Consider the following 19,299-nt stretch of genomic DNA (forward strand, 5'->3'; position numbering starts at 1 on the left):
AGGAATCACGTGACATTCACACCAGGCACCCAACACGTTGGCAAGCTTGACTTTATACCATTCATTCAGGAGGAAAGAAAACTCTTTTCCGAAGAAACTGTCTACCCAAAAGGAACATCATCAAGCTATCAACACCAGAGTTTCCCCCAACAAATGGCCCAGCCAAGTAAGGTTGACAAGCCCCATCCCTGCACATCCAGTAGGCATTTAGTGATCCATTTTAAATACAAGTGAATGACCAAGAATCATCATGAGGAAAGTTTCTTCAAACATTCTGTTAAATTAGTAGTATAGTGACAGCATTGTTTCCATTACTTTCTTATCACAAACATTTACTATTTCATCTACATTATGGACTTAAAATAAATTTTGTAGGATTGTCTGGGAACCTAATGATCAGTTATTCATTGTTTGCTGAGTAGATTAAATTCAAAATTTCAAATAACATAAAGTTAACTTTTATAATACAAATCATTTACATTTGGAACTAATGAGGAACAATTTCATGACTTTGAGTTTAAAAACAACCTGTATCCTCTGAGTTCTCTTTCCATGTATTTGCTTTACTTCTTTTTTTTAGTTTTACAAACAAGTGCTATTATATTTTTTAGGTAATTCAGGATTTTCCCTAAATTTTCATGAGTAATCACATACATCTTACAACTTCCCCTATATTCTTACTGCTGATTTGGGAAACTGACATTAGCTAGAATAACAGAAGAAAAAAGATAAAGATAAAATTCCTGCTTATGGAGACTGTCAGATATTAAACTATGTTACCAAGGAATAATGCAGTCTCTGGAGAAACATTTCTACTTGAATTCTGCCATTGTTTCAAAGTAAATCCTCTCCCTGGTCCCCTTTCACCACCACTACTACAACCTAAAAAATCAGGTTTCCTTCCTGATTTTATTTTTTTCAGTGGCAGTGACAAAACTATTCTCCAGTCCATTCAAATGATCTAAAGCATCTTTTCTAATTATTACATTCTTTATTCACTGTGTTTCATCAACCAGTCTTACCAACTTTTCCTTGGAATACTTCTCAGATCCCTTCTTTCCTGTTCATTCTGACTGCTTTAACAGAACATTATGAGCTCATGCCTGGATTTGCAACAGCCTCCTAACTGGTCTCCTGATTGCCAGACTCTTTTCCTTAGATTTATATATCTATATATTTATATTCTTAATATATTATTTCATCATGCCATTCTCTAGTCAATAACTTCTATAGTCTTTTGCATTACTCATAGCATTAAAGCCCAAAAGTCATCCCTCCGAGAGATGCTGGTCCCTAATGAAGTCCCTTTCAAGTGAATTCCTAACTGTTCTTTATTGAATGATAAAGGACCCTGAGCAACATTGGTATGCCCTACATTCATCTTCCTGTAATTTTTGCCAACCAGGGACTTGGCTTATTCTTCTCAGTGAATGGAGTTTGTTGTTCCTCTTCCCTCCCCAACTTATCTAATATATTCTAAATTGGCTGAAAGAGCATTAAGTGAAATAGAACCAAAAGCATACCTTCCATGAGAAAAAGGAAATACAATATTGAATAAAGGAAGATAAGAAAAATACTATCATGTTAGATTGAAATTAGAGGCATAAATATAAATATGTGAAAAATTTAATTCCTAGTTCCGTGAGCTGGAAAAGTCTCGAAGCAGTAACACCCCAGTTGCACTGAGTACAATTAGAGCACACACATCTTGTTTTCTTTTTTTTTTTTTTTTTCTTTGAGACAGTCTTGCTTTGTTGCCCAGGCTAGAGTGAGTGTCATGGCATCAGCCTAGCTCACAGCAAACTCAAACTCCTGGGCTCAAGCAATCCTTCTGCCTCAGCCTCCCAAGTAGCTGGTGGCATGCGCCACCATGCCCGGCTAATTTTTTCTATATATTTTTAGTTGGCCAATTAATTTCTTTCTACTTATAGTAGAGATGGGGTCTCACTCTTGCTCAGGCTGGTTTCCAATTCCTGACCTTGAGCAATCCACCTGCCTCGGCCTCCCAGAGTGCTAGGATTATAGGCGTGAGCCACCACGCCAGGCCCACATCTTGTTTTCTAAATTCCAATTCCCTACTAAGGAAACCAAGCCTTTTTGAAAAAATATCTGGTTCTAGGACTGGAACAGGAAAAAACAAGATAAGCCTAGAACATCTTGTGCTATATAGTAAAAAATACTCAAAAAGTAACAGATACATGTCAAAAAGACACAGAAGCAAGTCAAAAGGGGCTCCCATCAGCCAATTATAAACCATTAAATAAAAAAGAATTTTGTTTGGCCCATGCTGATGGGATTAATCAGTTAAGGTAAAAGAAAAGCTCGTTATAGTAGAAAGCCAGCTAACTATGGAGAAGGCATGGTACAGTTCAAAAATCACCATTTTGCAACTCACAGTAATAATGGATGCAGGCAAGAATCATCAACAGGTACTAAAACTGGTATGTGTAAGTTTTTTAGGGAACAGAATACTTATAAAGTCACAAAATATTTCCATACAAATTACTTACCGTGTTTCCCTGAAAATAAGACCTACCCATAAAATAAGCCCTAGCAGGATTTCTAAGCATTTGTGCATTATAAGCCCTATCCCGAAAATAAGACCTAGTGATAGGTGTGGCTATGCAGCCTATCTGCACAACCCATGTATTTCATGGCGGAGCAGTAAAGAAGATGAGTTGCCCTTCTCTCATCTGCCCCATCATGACAGCTACTATCCCAGAGGTGACCAGAAAGGTGCGGGCAGCCCCACCAACAAGGTCAGCTCCCCCTGTCAGGTCCCAGCCATCCTGTGCATGCTGCAAGCTGAGGCTTTGAGGGGAAAATAACACATTCCCTGAAAATAAGCCCTAGGGTGTCTTTTGAGGAAAAATAAATAAGACACAGTCTTATTTTTAGGGAAACAAGATGTTAACACATTAACTGCCATGTGAGTTGTGTTTAACTCATGCTAGTTTTGAGCCCAGGGCCTCACAAGGCAACATCCTGCAGTTGGTTTGTGAAAATCTTACTTGTTGATGTTCTTACTGTTACAAGTAATATAGATTGACAATTGAATTCTATAAACATGGATTGTGTTGCATATAACTCATGCACAGAAACAATAAAAAATAACAAATTTTTCATTAAATTAGAAAGGATCATTTTATTTTTGATGTTTTTATTCTATTTTCATAATAAAATGCTATGGCCCCAAGGGAAAAAAAATATTCCTCGCATGGCAATGTGTTAATTATGAAAGGAATAAAGCACTTTTATATTGAAGAAATCTGGCAGACAAATCAACTGACCTTAATCAAGTGAAAACCAACATCACCAATCATGGAACAAAATGATATCATGTTCCTCCCAAAGCAACACACTCAAAGGATGCAACATCATTAACATTCTTTCTGTCAAAAATGCTTACTACGTCCAAGGAACCAATGAAACAATCCATGTTGAGAGACACTCTACAAAATAAGTGACTCCTGAAAATGTCAATCATGAAAGACAGAAAGGTTGATCCATATTAAAGAAGACTAAAGAGACATGAAATCCTTTGTGGTTATATTTAAATAAACATTACATATGTGTGCCTTCTAGAACTTCTTTTAGCGAACAAAGTCTTATTACATAAAAATAACTTTAACCATAATAATAGATTCATGTTATCTTAAAACTTTCCATTAAACATCAAACGTGCATGTCCCATGTTCAATTATACATATGAAGGCCTTAATTTTCAATAAATCATTTCAAATCCAATTGTAATATTTTGACCCAGAAATGCAGAGACATTTGGGAAAATAGTATATTAACCATAAGAGGGCATATATTGAAAAGAAATTAATGTGCTTAAGCTTCAGTTTACTGAAACAGGCAGTAATGAAAATCAATTAAAAAAAAACAAGTTAACCTAAATATAGTTTACTAACCTGTTTGTTGTTCTCTGCCATGGAAAGCTGCAACGCCAAGAGCATGGAGTCTGCACCACATAGAGTAGTTCTCTCAGAGTTACAAAGAGCATGCCAATTCCTTCTAAACTCTTTAATCATATCCAGGACAGACTTCTGATTAAGCGCAGCCATTCTGCTAAAGTAGGACAGAATACAGTGTTAAAGTGCCTTATTTTAACTGGAAATTAACATTTAACATGTGTAAGCAAGCACAGTTAGAGAAAATTATATAGTGAACAAGAGGTCATTTCATATTTACTGAGATTGCTTTTAATTAAATTTAGAAAAACAGAATAATATAATTTCTTCCCAATCATATTTTCCTTTTAGTTTTTTTAAGCCAAATTTTTTCAAATAACATCCAAGTTTGAATTTTGAAAATTCACACAAAACAGACATGTAAATTCTGCAAGCTTATAATTAGACACAGACATAGCTAAATAAAACTATATTTTAAAAATACTTATTTAGAGATAGATGGTAATATCTGTGATAGACTACAAAAACAGAAAAAGGAAAAAAAAGAAAGGAAAATAGCCAATTTCCTCCTATCCCTATGTTATATGGCCCCTTTGAATCTGGGCCAAACTTGTGACTTGATTTGACTAACAGAATGTAGCAAGACTGACATTATGGGAATTCTAAGCCTAAGCCTTAAGAGGCCTGTGCAGAAGAGTTAATACAGCAGACCTGATTGCTATCCTTTGTGGAGCTGGAATCTGAGAACTCACATTTCAAGAGGATTTCCAATAAGAGTGGCTTACTGTGCTAAACTGTAATACAATATATTAATAGTTTATGTTGAACACTTGCTTTCCTTCTGAGTCTAGAATTTTGGTACATGCCAGACAGAGGATGCCTATGTGCTTGGCCCCCAGTTAAAATACTGGGCACTGAGTCTGTAACAAGCTTCCCTGGTAAACAACACATCACATGTGTTGTAAAAAACCTGCTACTGGAGGAATTAAGCATGTCCTGTGTAACTCTACTAGGAAAGGACCTTTGGAAGCTAGTACCTGGTCTCCCCTGAACTTCATCTGATATGCCTTTTCCCTTTGCTGACTTTGCTTTGCAACCTTTTGCTGAAATAAATCATAGCTATAACTACAACTATACATTGAGTCTTCTGAATCCTTCTAGCAAATCATCGAATTTGATGGTGGTCTCAGGAGCCTTCCAACTCAAGACCTTGCAGCATCAGCTCTCACTTTATTGCTGCTCTGAGACTGCTATATGAAGAAGTCCATACTAGCCTAGTTGGTAGGTGCTCCATGTGCAAACAATACCAACTCATAGACATGTGAATGAGGCTATCTTAGGCTATCTAGCCCAAGTCAACCTGCCAGTTGAAATGAAGCCACACAAGTGATCCCAGGCAAGACCAGCAGCATCATCTAGCCAAGCCCAACACAAGTTGTTGGTTTATGGAATCATAAGCAAATAAAATGAGCATTAAGTGAAAATACTTTATTTTAAAGCCACTAAGTTTTAAGATGGTTTGTTATACAACAATAAACAATATAATATCTAATATTTAGGACCTTAATTGGTGCCAGATACTTTTCAAAAGCTTAATATTATCTCATTCAGTTATTTTAAGTGTCCTAAGAGATAGGTCTATTATTATCTTCATTTTACTTAAAGTAATGCTCCATGTCACTCAGATGAACAGACATAACCCCAACATGTCTAATTCCATAAGCTGTGCTCTTAAATCACCATATTACAGAACTTCTCCTGATGCAGACAAAAGCCTTTCAAAATAATTTGATGTGATGCCAATGTTTTACATACTCAAGCTTATATAAGGCACCCAACTCCTCTGACTTTACAGACACACCTGCTATAAGTTTTCTATTTTTTGTTTTCCTACTTTAAGTACCCAAGTCTCCAACATATTCACATGCCCATCATCTTGTTTTGGATATTTTTCTATACTCATCCCATTTACTGCCTCCTTCTGTTATCCTTTTCTTCTATTTTTATGTGGCATAAACAGAATCTCAGATATTTACTAGGCATCTTGAGTTTGTATGATCAAGAAAAAGGGCATAAGCCATTTATAAAATAACATTTAAATTATAGACATAATCTGTGTTGCAATTGAAAGATACAAGTAGAAGACTGTAGATTAAAATATCTAAGTATAAATCCTCATAAATAGCTAAGAGTTATATTTCTCTTCAAAATATCACCCACATCTCTTAAAAGAATAAAAAAGTGAAGTATCCACTTCAGTTATATGATCAGTTTGCCTGAAATAAATTTTTAACTGTAAATTACTCATTGGTACTATTTAAAAGGCAGTATTATTATGAGTTTAGATTGCTAGGAATGAAGACTTCTCTGGAATTAGACCATTCTGAAACCTGGCTCCACCACTTACTAGCTGTGAGATCTTAATCAAGTTACATCATCTCTTCCTGCCTCAGTTTCTTCCTAAAATGAAAATAATAGTTCATATTTCACAAGGTTTTGTGAAAATTAAATGACATAAATAGAAGGAAAGCTTTAGAACAGTGCCTGGCACATATAAAAGTACATTAGCTATTTTGATGCATTATGAGTTTTTTCTAAGTGGTTTTGAGTTAAAATTGAAACAGCATTACTATTGGAAACAAAAAAACTAACAGTCTCCTCCTGGAGTCAGTAAACTTTTTGGAAAGAAACAAATAGTAAATATTTGAGGATGCAGACTACATAGTCTCTATCACAACTACTCACCTTGACCTTTTAGTATGAAAATAGCCACTGACAATACATAAACAAGTGAGCATAGCTGTGCTCCAATAACTTTATTTATAGACACTGAAATTTGAACTCCATATAATTTTCACACATCACAGAATGTTATTGTTCCTTTCCTTTTTTCCAACCACTTAAACTTCTAAAATCCATTTTCAGCTCACGAGCTGGCTGCACAAAAACAGGCAGTGCAGATGGTTTGCCAAACCCTGGTCTAGTACCAGTTCTACCAGTAGCTAGCTGGCTGTGTGAGGCTGAAGAGGTGGTATCATCACATAGAAAACTAGAATAACACACATCTGCCCTTCTTACCTTCTAGCCAGTTGTGAGGAGTCAATGAGATAATGAATATGCAAGCACTCTGAATGGAAGGCTGCACTATACAAAAAAACAGTAGCAAAAGGCAACAGCAATAACAGACACTAGTTTTAAAATATTTGGTTCCCAAACTGCCCTGGAACAAAAACTGTGAGACAGAAAATTGTCACTGGGCAGACAATGTGAGATGGTTAAAAGAACTACACTTCTGAGTAATATACCACAGGGGTCACTTTCAGGCTCCACCATTTATTAGCCGTTTGTCTGTATTTAAAATCTCTGATACGTTTCTTCACCTGTAAACGGGAATGATAATTTCTAACTCACAGAATTATGAGATGTTAGTGAAACAAGTACATAACCCACCTAGAGCTGGGCTCTTAGTAGATGCTCAATTTTAAAATGACAGTTGATGCTGCTATCGTTGTCAGAGTGCAGGTCCTAAAGTTTCCTTGGAAAGATTTATTATAATAACAGGGTGGCGGAAAGTTGAGGAACATAAAGTCCGCATTCGTCGTGGAACTAGAACCCTAGTTTCCTGCCCAATTAATGGACTTCAGGTAGGCATCTATGGACCTCAAGCTTCCATTCCGCAGACAATCCCTCAGGACCTCCCAGCTGCATTATTAAATACTGTGAACTCCATTCAAGGACCCCAGACCCAACCAGCCTCCAGCGCGGAGCCACTGCACAAGTAACACCCCAGGTCACAGGGCACTTTGCAGTCACCAAAACCCCCTCACAAGCCACAGCTAGAATCATCACTTAAAGGTGCGACAGGTGGGCGAGGCAGAGGAAAGACTAACCTGGTTCTGAGGTGATCTGCAAGGTGCTGACTCGATTGAGGAACGCCCCTCCGGGTTGCCTTCTCAAGGCTGCTCTAGTCGCTGCGGGTTACTTTTCAAATCTCGCGGGAAGGGCCGAGAGCCAATCGCTGCGCTCGCCCTCCGACCCGGAAGCAGAGCCAGCGCGCGCTGCGGCAGCCCTCAGCGGAGATCAACTTCCCTCTGGTCGCCTCTCGGCGCTGTCTGGTTCGTATAGCGCGGGGAGCCCAAAGGGCCGCGTGGCTTTGCTCCGGGCTGACCCACGCTCCTACCCTATCCCGGGGAGTTCCTCCCTCTTCCTTTCGACCTTGGGCTCAGTGAGGTGGGAACGGCGTCTCGCGGGACTCTCCTGGCCCGGGGAGAGGCTTTGGGGCTCATTGCAGTGACTTCTCTTTCCCTCCCCGCTCTGCTCTTCCAGTTTTAGAGGGGCAAGTCCTGCCTGTCTTTTACGGTGAGGTCCTGAAAATGTAGTGACACCGTACACTGCTTTAATGAGCAGTAGGTGAGGAGCTGCGACTGAGTTTCCGAATCTCTAATCTCTTGCACTTCCCACCGCCTTGCCACCTGCTGGTCACCCACCCTTAGCAAGTGTCCAGTCTCAGATGCCAGTTCCTAAGGTTATTAGTTTATAAGCTTGCTGAGATGGGACTCATCTGATTCTCAGCAGATACTCACCAGGTGCTTAATGTGTTTCTGAGCCCAACTGTTTTTAGGAAAACACCTGAGTCTACTTTAAATTAAAAAATAATAATAATAAAAAACTCTTTAAAATCTATCATTCTCATGTGGGATTGCTGCTTCCAGAATGCACACTTGACCCTGACAGGTTGAGGCTTTCGGTCTGGTTTTATGAATATTGTCTTTATATCACACATTTGGCACTCCTTCCTCAAGATCCTATATTGTGTATCTGCTTATGTGGTACCACTTTTAATGCTGAATCATAACTATGCCTTCTAGTTATGATCTCCAAGCCAGGAGGTTGTGTTTTTCTTTTCTAGCAGTGGTGCCCCACATGTAATGAAGTCTTTCAAATCCTGACACTGCTTATGAGGCAAGTTAGTTAACTTACTAAAGCCTCAAGTTCTTCATCTGTAAAATGAGAACCATATGTTGTACCTTTATATTTGCACACATATTAGGTGTGATGCTGTCAGTAAAATGTTTAACATGGCACCTACAGATAGTGGTCCATAAATGTTAACTGTCATTAATTTTTATGAATATATTTGCTGTTAAAGTGATTCCATCTTTAAGTACTCACTATAGGTAGTTTAACCAGAGTTTTATGGTGTTATATTCTGCTGGTATCACTTACAAATGTGGAAAAGAAGAAAGCTGTGGAGCAGGAGTTCAACCATTAATAATTAGATTGAATTTTTTCTTTTGAAATGTCTGTGGCATTACAATGTCACAATCTTATTTTGATGCATTTGCTGAATGACTAACACTCTGACTGTTTTTAATTATATCTGTACTATAATTCACAGTTTCGTGACCTTGTCCAGTAGAAGGCTATTTTATTTTTGCAACTGCTTGAGTTTTGGTATACAAGATGAAGCAAGATGCCACAAGAAATGCTGCCTACACTGTGGATTGTGAAGATTATGTGCATGTTGTAGAATTTAATCCCTTTGAGAGTGGGGATTCAGGAAATCTGATTGCATATGGTGGCAATAATTATGTGGTGATTGGCACATGTACATTTCAGGTTAGTCTACAAAACTGCAGTGAATGACAATGAAGTTATTTCTCTGATAAGAAAACTTATATAAACCAAAGCTGAACTTTGATAGTATACTGCATTTGAATGTAAAGAAAAAAACAAAAACCAAAGGTAAGAAGAACCACACAGAAAGACATTCTCAATAATATATACCTGAGATTTGTGCAAATATTATATAAATGATGAAAAAGGATAGTATGAGACTCCTCTTTTGTCTCATGATTAGTAGTGGAATATTCTGTTAATTGAACGCCATGATTAACTGAACATTAGTATGGATAGGAAAAACCCCAATTAAATGAGATCCAATTAATTAAAATTTTTCTACATAGAAAACAAGCTAATACTGAGAGCCTAAAAAAGCAAGAGATTTTATAGCTTTCATGGTATTTAGCTTCCGTGTTAATATGCTCTCTTATTTTTCATACATCCAGAGTCAGAGTATACAAATATAAAAGTATAGGATTATATTAATTCAGCAGGCAGTTCAGCATAGCCATTAAGATCATGAATTCTGGCATCAAAATGCTTAAATATGTACTCCTCCCTGGCTTTACCTCTTACTAGCTATTTGACCTGGAGCAAGTACTTTACCTCTCTTCTATAAAAATGAGGAAAATAATGTTTAATAGGGTTTTATGAGACTATCATGAGTTAGTATGTATGAAGTTCCTAGAAGGCATCTGGCACATTGTATTCTGCATGTATGTTTTAGTTGTCATTGTTTTGGGCAGTGGTGACACTCCCAGATTTAATTGCCATATTTAATCACCAAAATAAAATTACTTTGGTAAACACCATGTCTTCTCATAGGAAAGCTAGTTCTACATGTAAGAGACTTTGAGCAATGAAACTTTAACACTAGGAACTCTGGTTACTCCTTTGTTTACCAGAACATTATTTTTTATTTGTTTTGTTTACCAGAACATTATTAATAGAACTATAGTTCTCAATTTATAATTAGTAAATGAGGTAATTTGGCAGTCACCAATTCTGAAAAATGTATAATTGTATTACTGAAGTGATATATAATTATAAACATTTCCTCTTTTACTCATGAGGCCATTCCACATTTTACATTGTTTTGACATAAAAATGCAGTTTAGCATTTTACAGTACAATAAATATGTAAAGTTATACAAAATTGGTATGTATTCATATTTATCCTAAGAGGGAGTTAAGTTTACTTTAAAAGTTTAGTTGGTTGGTGTCTGAATAGAACATGAGAGCTCCTAGACTATCCCACATTGTCTCTGAGTGGAGGTAAGAATTTCTAGCTTTTAGGCTACATATGGCCCTTACCCTGACTTCAGCTGGACTTCCACATTAGGACCATAAAAAGTCATATTAGATTAAGGCATTGTAACATACTCTTAAAAAGACAGAAGAAACCATTTCTCTATGCAGGCCATCAGTAAAAGAATAAAATAGCCCCCTACAGGTGAAACTAACTTTGTACTTCATTACTTTTTTTTTTTTTTTGAGACAGTCTCACGCTGTTGCCCAGGCTAGAGTGTCATGGCGTCAGCCTAGCTAATGGCAGCCTCAAACTTCTGAGCTCAGGCGATCCTCCTGCCACAGCCTCCCAAGTAGCTGGGACTACAGGCATGCACCACCATGCCTGGCGAATTTTTCTATATATTTTTAGTTGACCAATTAATTTCTTTCTATTTTTAATAGAGATGGGGTCTCACTTGTGCTCAGGCTGGTCTCGAACTCCTGACCTTTAGTGATCTGCCCGCCTCGGCCTCCCAGAGTGCTAGGATTACAGGCGTGAACCATCACACCCGACCTGTATTTCATTACTTTTAAAATTAATAGTTGTGAATATAAAATTGTATTCAGAAACACTGAAAAAATATATTTCTAGTTTATGATCAATTAAGAAATGTTGAAGGAGAAAGTCAAGAAGGGAGAACAAATTAGGAAAAGAAAAAGACAAAGACGACGGGTGGTAGAGAAAATGGGAGAGAGAAGGAAAATGAGAAAAAAGAACTAGTAAAAACATTTGTGTTGTTCCATTATGACTTATGGTCACATGTATTGTCTCAGTTGATTCTCAGACCTATTAGATTAGCAGTATAGGTCTTATTCTCAAATTACTAAGGAAAAAATTAGATTATTATTATTTATATATTCACAGGTGATGAATATAAATCATATTCTGTGCCAGGTGTTGGAAATGTAGTTAAGACTGTTTCTGAATAAATTATTGCTTTCCTTTGAAGTGATTTAGGTAAACACTGTTAAACATTATTTGTATTCTCATACTAGAACCTTCAAGTTTCATAGCACTTAAGTTCATGCCTCTTGTCTTCAGAGAAAACTAAGTAAAGGTGAATTAAATTGAAAGATTTCCACATTCTTGTCAGAAAAGCAATCCTTATTTTAAGACCATTAAGAAAACCCTGAAGATATAGTGAATTTGAATTTCAATAGCATTTTTCAGACTCTCATGTTGTCTTTTTTTTTTTTTTTTTTTTTTTTTTGAGACAGAGTCTCACTTTTTTGCCCAGGCTAGAGTGAGTGCCGTGGCGTCAGCCTAGCTCACAGCAACCTCAAACTCCTGGGCTCAAGCGATCCTTCTGTCTCAGCCTCCCAAGTAGCTGGGACTACAGGCATGTGCCACCATGCCCGGCTAATTTTTTCTATATATATTAGTTGGCCAATTAGTTTCTTTCTATTTATAGTAGAGACGGGGTCTCACTCTTGCTCAGGCTGGTTTCGAACTCCTGACCTCGAGCAATCCGCCCGCCTCGGCCTCCCAGAGAGCTAGGATTACAGGCGTGAGCCACCGCACCCGGCATGTCCTTTTGAATATGGAAATATGAACTGAATGCTATAATACTATTAACTGGTGTCATGTATTTGTCAAATATTCATAAAGTACATATCAGATGCCAGGAAGTTAAAAAAGCGAGGACACTGCCCTCAAGAAAATATTTAAATGTAAAGCAGTGCAATAAAACTGCTGTAAACTCCCTAAGTTTAAAGGGCACAGGAATATGAACATTTGTAAGTCTACTCAGTCTTTATTAAATGAATCGAGGCCTCTGGTGGAACTTGAATGAGAACATTGATTTAGGCAAGCACATTTGATTTATGTAGAACATGAAATTGAGAAGGATACCTCAGTACTTTGCAAACTTTACTTAACAAGTATTTATTGAGCACTTTTTATATGCCAGACTGTTCAGAAACAAACATTGTTTAATAGATTGGATTAATGGGCCAAGTTGAACAAGCTAAAATTTAATAAAGATAAATATATAAAGTCTTAAAATGATAGACTGCTAGAGCTGGAAGGGAGAATTGTGACTTAGGGATTTTAGTCACCTGAACATGCACCATGAGTCAGTGCAATGATTAAACTGCCAAAGGGAGCTAATTCAACGCTGCCAAGTGGAAATATAATGTGAGCCACAAATAAAACGTTGTAGTAGCCACCTTACAAAAAGTAAAAAACAGGTGAAATTAATTTTAAGAACAATTTTTTTCTTAAAAGTATATCCAAAATATTTTACATGTAGTCAATATAAATCATTGAGATATGTTATAGTCTTTTCATAATAAGTCTTTGAAATCTGGTATTTATTTTACACTTTATAAAGTGTACACACATCAGATTGAACTAACCGCATTTCAAGTGCTTAATAAGGCCTCATGTATCTAGTGGCTACTATATTAGCACAGTTCTCTCTATCTTCCTCTATAAATTGCCAATCTTAATAATCTTTAGCTCTTAGCAGCATATTATAATTTATAGGAAATAATGTGCTTGAAGACAAAATTCAGAGTAGTATTGAAATCTTTAAAACTGTCAGAACAGTAAATGGATTTTATGTTGTCACCTCTATTTGATTAGAGTTTTGCTTATAGTGCTTTAAAATTGATGCTGAATCTGCTTCTCAGAGTGTTCACCTAGGGGAACTCAGTTATGGACAGATATTTGCCATCACTAAATCAGACTTGCTATGTATGGTTCCAGAAATGGAACTTGGAGCAAAGAGTAGAATTTACATGGAAACAGATTGTGGCTTAATGTTAAGGAGAACTCTTCTAATAATTAGAGCTAGCCCCCACTGAATAAGCTCCCTGAAGAAGTAGCTTTTCCTTCTCACCAGAAGTATTCACAGAGGGGTTGCATAAACTCTTTTCCAGATGTTCTACTAGAGATTCAAGCATTAGATGAAAACATTGAACTAGATAAACTTCATAGTCTTTTCTAACTGAAATTCTGTTTGGACATAAAATGGGTGTGGTACGAGGACCTGCCAGTTTCAGACCCTTAGAATAGTGCTTCCATCAACTTGGCTTTGCCCCAACCCCAAATATGCTGAAGCCTTGTATAATTATTTGTATTATAGCAAGTTTTCCAAAATGTCTTAATTTCCTGCCTATACAATACTGCCTACACCCCAAACTAAATCCAAAATAACATTCATCTCTGCCTGTACCACACGCACACCCTGGCCTTTTAGTTGGCTCAATCATGGACATTGCTGCCAGGAAAAAAGGTTTCACTGGTAATACAAAAAGCTCAGGCTATACAGTCCCTGGGATTTCTTTATCCCCTTGACCACCCAATAACTCTATATATAATTTGGTAACAATTATAGGACCTAATTGTCAACAGTATTGTTACAGTAGCAAAATAGTGTGTATTTTCATGTAAAGATTCATTTTTAGAAGATTGATTTGTCAAGTGTGGAAAAATAGATGTAACCCAAACTATGAAGTCAGCTATGATTAGGTTCCTAAACTTATTTTAAAATTGCTTAAAGGCTGCTGCCTTGGCATATCTGGCTGTTAGTTATACAGCTATAATACACACAATTTATGAAGTGATAAAATTTGATAGTATTTTTCTTTCCTTGATAAGTATATTTCTATTTCCTTCTTCCATTTATGGAAAAAGTTTTTGCTCTTAATGCTAAGTTCACCTGATATTGAAAGGTATTTTTTCAATGGGTATCTGAATTATATAGTGAAAGACATGTACAACATATCTGTGAAATGACTTTACTAGGATCCCAAAGGCTATCCTGGAAAAATCAACATATCCACTTGGATTCCATTAAAGTTTACATTATAAAACTTTGCATTTAGATTCAGGGTGGATGGAATCCTTAGAACATGCATTTGGGTAATTCCTATCAATTTAGACATGTATTCCATTAAATAGGAAGTTTTACCCGCTCTGGATTTTTTTCCCTGATGATATTTTATAATCTCATAAGCTTTTATAAAAGGTAACTATAGTTACTTAATACAGAAGATTCCTTGGACAAATCTGTCATGAAAATTTTTACTTTAGTCTCTAGACCCAGTTCAGATATCTATTTAAATAACAGAACAAAGATTTACTTATTTTTATAATTGCAATATTTTATGCTTATAACATACATTATCTATGGTGTTTTATAATATTAATATACCACAGCTTGCTTATCTGTTCTTGTATTGTTGGCTATTTGGGTTGTTTTTAGTTTTTTAACTATTGAAAACATGCCAATATACATATTCTTATGTTTTCTGTTTGTATTTTTGTACTCCCTCCTTTCATTTTCTTCCTCCCTGATAGTTTGGAAGCTTTATATGCTATTTCTCTTTTTTTAATGGCCACCAAAGACATTTGAACATTCATGCTTAGACAAAGTCAAAATTAATATTTTTACCTTCTTCATGAAAAGTAGAATCTTAAATATTTGAACTTTTCTCTTTCCTCTGGACTTACTATTGTCCAAGATTTTAGTTCTCTTTCTTTTCATTTTAACCCATAACTTAGATAGTTTTGTTTTATATGACTAATATTTGTTTACATTTACCCACTTGTTTGCTTTTGATCTTTTTAACTCACTGTTTCTTAAAGAATCCCAAACCTCCATTCTAAGATTATCTTTCTTCACCCAAGAGCCCATCCTTTACTACAGGAGTTGGCACAGTTTTTTAAAAGGCCAGATAGTAAATATTTTAGGCTTTGCCAAGCACTTAAGGTCTCTTGCATATTATTCTTTGTTGTTGTTTCGTTTGTTTTTTTACAACTCCTTAAAAACGTAAAAATGATTCTCAGCTTGTGGACTATACAAAACCAGGCCATGGGCCAGATTGGGCCTCTGAGCCATATTTTGCCAACTATTACAGAAATGCTAACTCTTATTTTTTGTGTGTTTTTCTAAAGATATTTTTAATATACCCTCATTGTTGAAAATCAGTTTTGTGTGTCTGCAAGTCCACAAGTGTCTGCAAGTTATTTTCTCTGAGCATTTTGAAAATATTATTCTACTGTATTCCTGCTTTTGCTAGTTCTTCTGAGAAGTCAATTGTTGGGCTAATTATTTCCCTTTTATAGGAAATCTTTTTTATACAAGACTAGTCTTTTCTAGCTGCAGTTGCTAAGATTTCTCTCTGTATATGTGTGTGTTGTCTGTGTGTTTTCTGAAGTTTCACTACATAATATCTAGGTATAGATTTCTTTTGATTTAAGCTGCCTGTGATGTATTGTCCTTTCTAAATATGGCTGTTGATGCATGTCATCAAGTATGGAGAACCCTTTGCCATTATCTCTTCAAATACTGCCTCTTCTCCCATTCCCTCTATTCTCTCCTGATATAACCCAGATAAGATATATGGTGGAACTTCTCAGTGAATCATACATGTTTTAACCTCTCTTTTTTCTTCTCTCTGTACTGCATTTTGAGTCATTTTTTCATATCTGTCTTCCAACTATATCTAAGCATTGATTTTTTTTTATTTCAGTTATGATATCTTCACTCTAAAACTTCTGTTTGTTTGTTTATAAAACAGGGTCTTGCTCTGGGCTAGAGTGCAATATAGTGGTATCATTATAGCTCGCTGCAGCCTTAAACTCCTGGCTCAAGCAATCCTTCTGCCTCAGCCTCCAGAGTAACTGAGACTACAGGAGCTCTCTACCATGCCCAGCTAACTTTTCTATTTTTTGTGGAGACAGGGTCTCATTCTTGCTCAGGCTAGTCTCGAACTCCTGGCCTCAAGCAATCCTCCTGCCTCGGCCTCCCAGAGTGCCAGGATTACAAGCATGAACCACCAGACCCAGCCTCCTTTATGATTTTTAATTGACAAATAATAATTGTATGTATTTATGGGATACAGTGTGATATTTTGATGCATGTATACAATGTGGAATGGTTAAATTAAGCAAATTAACATCTGTCACCCCACTTATCAATTTTGTGGTGAAACATTTGAAATTTAGTAATTTTGAAATGTAAATTATTATTAACTGAAGTCACCATAGTTGTACAATATATCTCAAAAACTTATTCTTCCTATCTAACTGAAAGTTTCTACCCTTTGATCAACATCTCCCCTTTTCCCCATCCTCCTTTCCCTCCTGCTGTAGCCACCATTCTAGTCTGTACTTTTATGAGTTGTGTGGGAACTTTTGGAAGCCTAGGTAGAGGTATTATAGTTCATCCAGGGAGACTTTGCCTTTTTCTTTTTCAGGTGCTTGAGGCCACTACCAACATAAGACCACTTTGAAATAAGTTCTTTGTCATTTTCTAGTCTGCATTGTTAATGTGAATTCAAGCCCCAAACTATGCTAGGGCCAGCTAATGGTTGAGATGTCTCACAAGTTTCTTTTTCTCTTTCTTGGCTTTTACCCATATTTTGCATGCCAGGGATTTTTGTTTTATTATTTCCTACTTCCCCCTTAAGGGCCCTGGATCTATACAGAGATCTCTCTCTGGACTCCTTCCTTGTATAGGTACTAAGTTTTGTCTCCTATCCCTTGGAAACTGAAACTTTAAGTCTCTAGATGTGGGCAAATGCCCTTACAACAGCTGCATGTCCTGTACTCACTCACTTCTCTGGATTTTGATTTTTCCAATATTTTTGTACTGGGAGAGCTCTTCAGGTTATTGTCCACATTGTCAGAGATAGGTGGCTTGACTTTTAACATTCATTTTTTTCCTTACCTTCTTGTGAAACTGAAATCATTTTAGTAGGACTGAACCAAGTAAATAAGTTGACTTTATTAAACATTATACCCAGATTCAAATATCCAAGACTAAATTAACCAGATTTAGTAGTCCTCAAACTATGGCCCGCAGGCCACATGCTGCCCACTGAGGACATTTATCCAGCCTGCCGGGTGTTTTTGCTGCCGCTGCCTGTCCTACTTAGCAGCCAACTGGTCTGGGCCCATAGTGTGCATGTGTGGAATGTGTGTCGCACTCTCCAACAGTCTGAGGGACAGTGAACTGGCCCCCTGTTTAAAAAGTTTGAGGATCCCTGATTCACTATTCATAGACTATAATAGTGCAGGTGAATTATTTGTAGCATCTTACACATATATGTTAATAGTACCACATATAATACTACATGAAAACCATTGACACTGATTATAATGACTTAGAGGCATCATAAGGTCCCAAAGTATCTTCCATATAATCAAAATTTTATGTTCAGTGTATTTTTTCTGTTGTCAATTGATAATCCATGTATGATAATTCATTTACCTGGAATATTCTGATTCTTAGAACATTTTTATTCCATCCATTACAAAATGTGTCCTAAAATGAAGTATAATATGTTTATCATTTGGTTTTTAGTTGCCTAGGGTTATTTTATGAGGCTTAGAAATCTTTGGATTTTTCTTTATTCAATGAACTAGTTAAATCTCAACATAATTTGTTTTTGAACTTTTCAAAAGCATATACATGGCCTCTTGGTAAATTCTTCACTATGGTGAAATATAAAGTATTGTATTGTTTGTTCTCATAGCTTATTTTTCAATAAGCTATTTACTGTGTCTGCTTAGGAGGAAGAAGCAGACATTGAAGGACTTCATTATAAAACACTGCGAACATTTCACCATGGAGTCAGGGTTGATGGCATAGCTTGGAGTCCAGAGACTAGACTTGATTCATTGCCTCCAATAATCAAGTAAGTCTAAAAGAATCAAATGCAGTATTTATTAATGTACATTGATTGTGTTAAATGATCTGAAATCTTTGACCATAGTGGGGGCTTTTTCCTCCCATTTTCATGTTCCACAACCCCAAATATTAGATATTTTGACATTTGCAATTGGGGCTTATCATCTGAATTTGTGGTTTAAATATACAACCATGACAGTGATGCCATGACCGTGTGTTTGTGCCAGACTACAAAGGTCTTTACCTGAGATTCATTTGAAACACAGTCTTTACGGATTCTTCACACATTTACCACTTTATTGAAAGTATAACTCTGTTAAAATAACTAAATATGGTTGAGACATTAATGAGCCTTCCTGTCCCATACATAGGCTAAGATCGCATTTTCTTGTCTAATAGTACATAAATCTGTAGTTCCAGTCCTTGGGCTTCAGTTTTTGTGAAGGCATTTAAAAAGATTGATGGCATTTTGAAAAACATCATTTCATTTTTCTTTTTTATGTGCTGTAAGTATTCTTGCAAGAAAAAAATCCTAATAATACCTACTGAGGCCTTCATTACAAGGGCAAGAGTATGTCAGGTTATTTAAGGTTTGATTACAAAACACTAACCTGGCTTCCTACAAATGCCAAATCTAAAAGATACATCCTCTATTCGTAAACAGTACTTAGCAACCATAAATTGGCTATTATTTAGCCAACTTAATTTTTTTAATTAACAAATAATTTAGATACAGTGAAATTCTCAGCTCTTAAGGGTATAGTTTTATCAGTTTTGACAAATGCATACACTTGTATAGCCCACACCCTATTAATGCACAGTGTTTC

General features: G+C 36.3%; 2 protein-coding genes across 4 annotated transcripts in view; one reads left to right on the forward strand and one right to left on the reverse strand.

Annotated features, from left to right (window-relative positions):
* The window catches only part of PARPBP (PARP1 binding protein), an 81,880-nt gene extending 74,019 nt beyond the window's left edge, over positions 1–7,861 (reverse strand). Inside the window, exons 1-2 of the mRNA XM_012772661.2 lie at positions 7,808–7,861; positions 3,918–4,074 (exon numbers count right to left, since the gene is read on the reverse strand). Of these exons, the coding sequence (XP_012628115.1) occupies positions 3,918–4,070 (153 nt within the window). The 5' untranslated portion in view covers positions 4,071–4,074; positions 7,808–7,861. The remainder of the gene's footprint in view (positions 1–3,917; positions 4,075–7,807) is intronic.
* Positions 7,862–7,950: 89 nt separating this feature from the next.
* Positions 7,951–19,299, forward strand: part of NUP37 (nucleoporin 37) — a 36,586-nt gene continuing 25,237 nt past the window's right edge. The window contains exons 1-4 of one of the 3 annotated variants that reach the window (XM_076007074.1): positions 7,957–8,032; positions 8,244–8,327; positions 9,316–9,536; positions 18,355–18,479. In XM_076007074.1, coding sequence (XP_075863189.1) covers positions 9,381–9,536; positions 18,355–18,479 — 281 coding nt within the window. In that variant the 5' untranslated portion in view covers positions 7,957–8,032; positions 8,244–8,327; positions 9,316–9,380. The other 2 variants (XM_012772667.2, XM_076007075.1) reach the window with 2 other exon arrangements.

This window comes from Microcebus murinus, chromosome 10, assembly GCF_040939455.1.
Source record: "Microcebus murinus isolate Inina chromosome 10, M.murinus_Inina_mat1.0, whole genome shotgun sequence".
NCBI lineage: Eukaryota > Metazoa > Chordata > Mammalia > Primates > Cheirogaleidae > Microcebus > Microcebus murinus.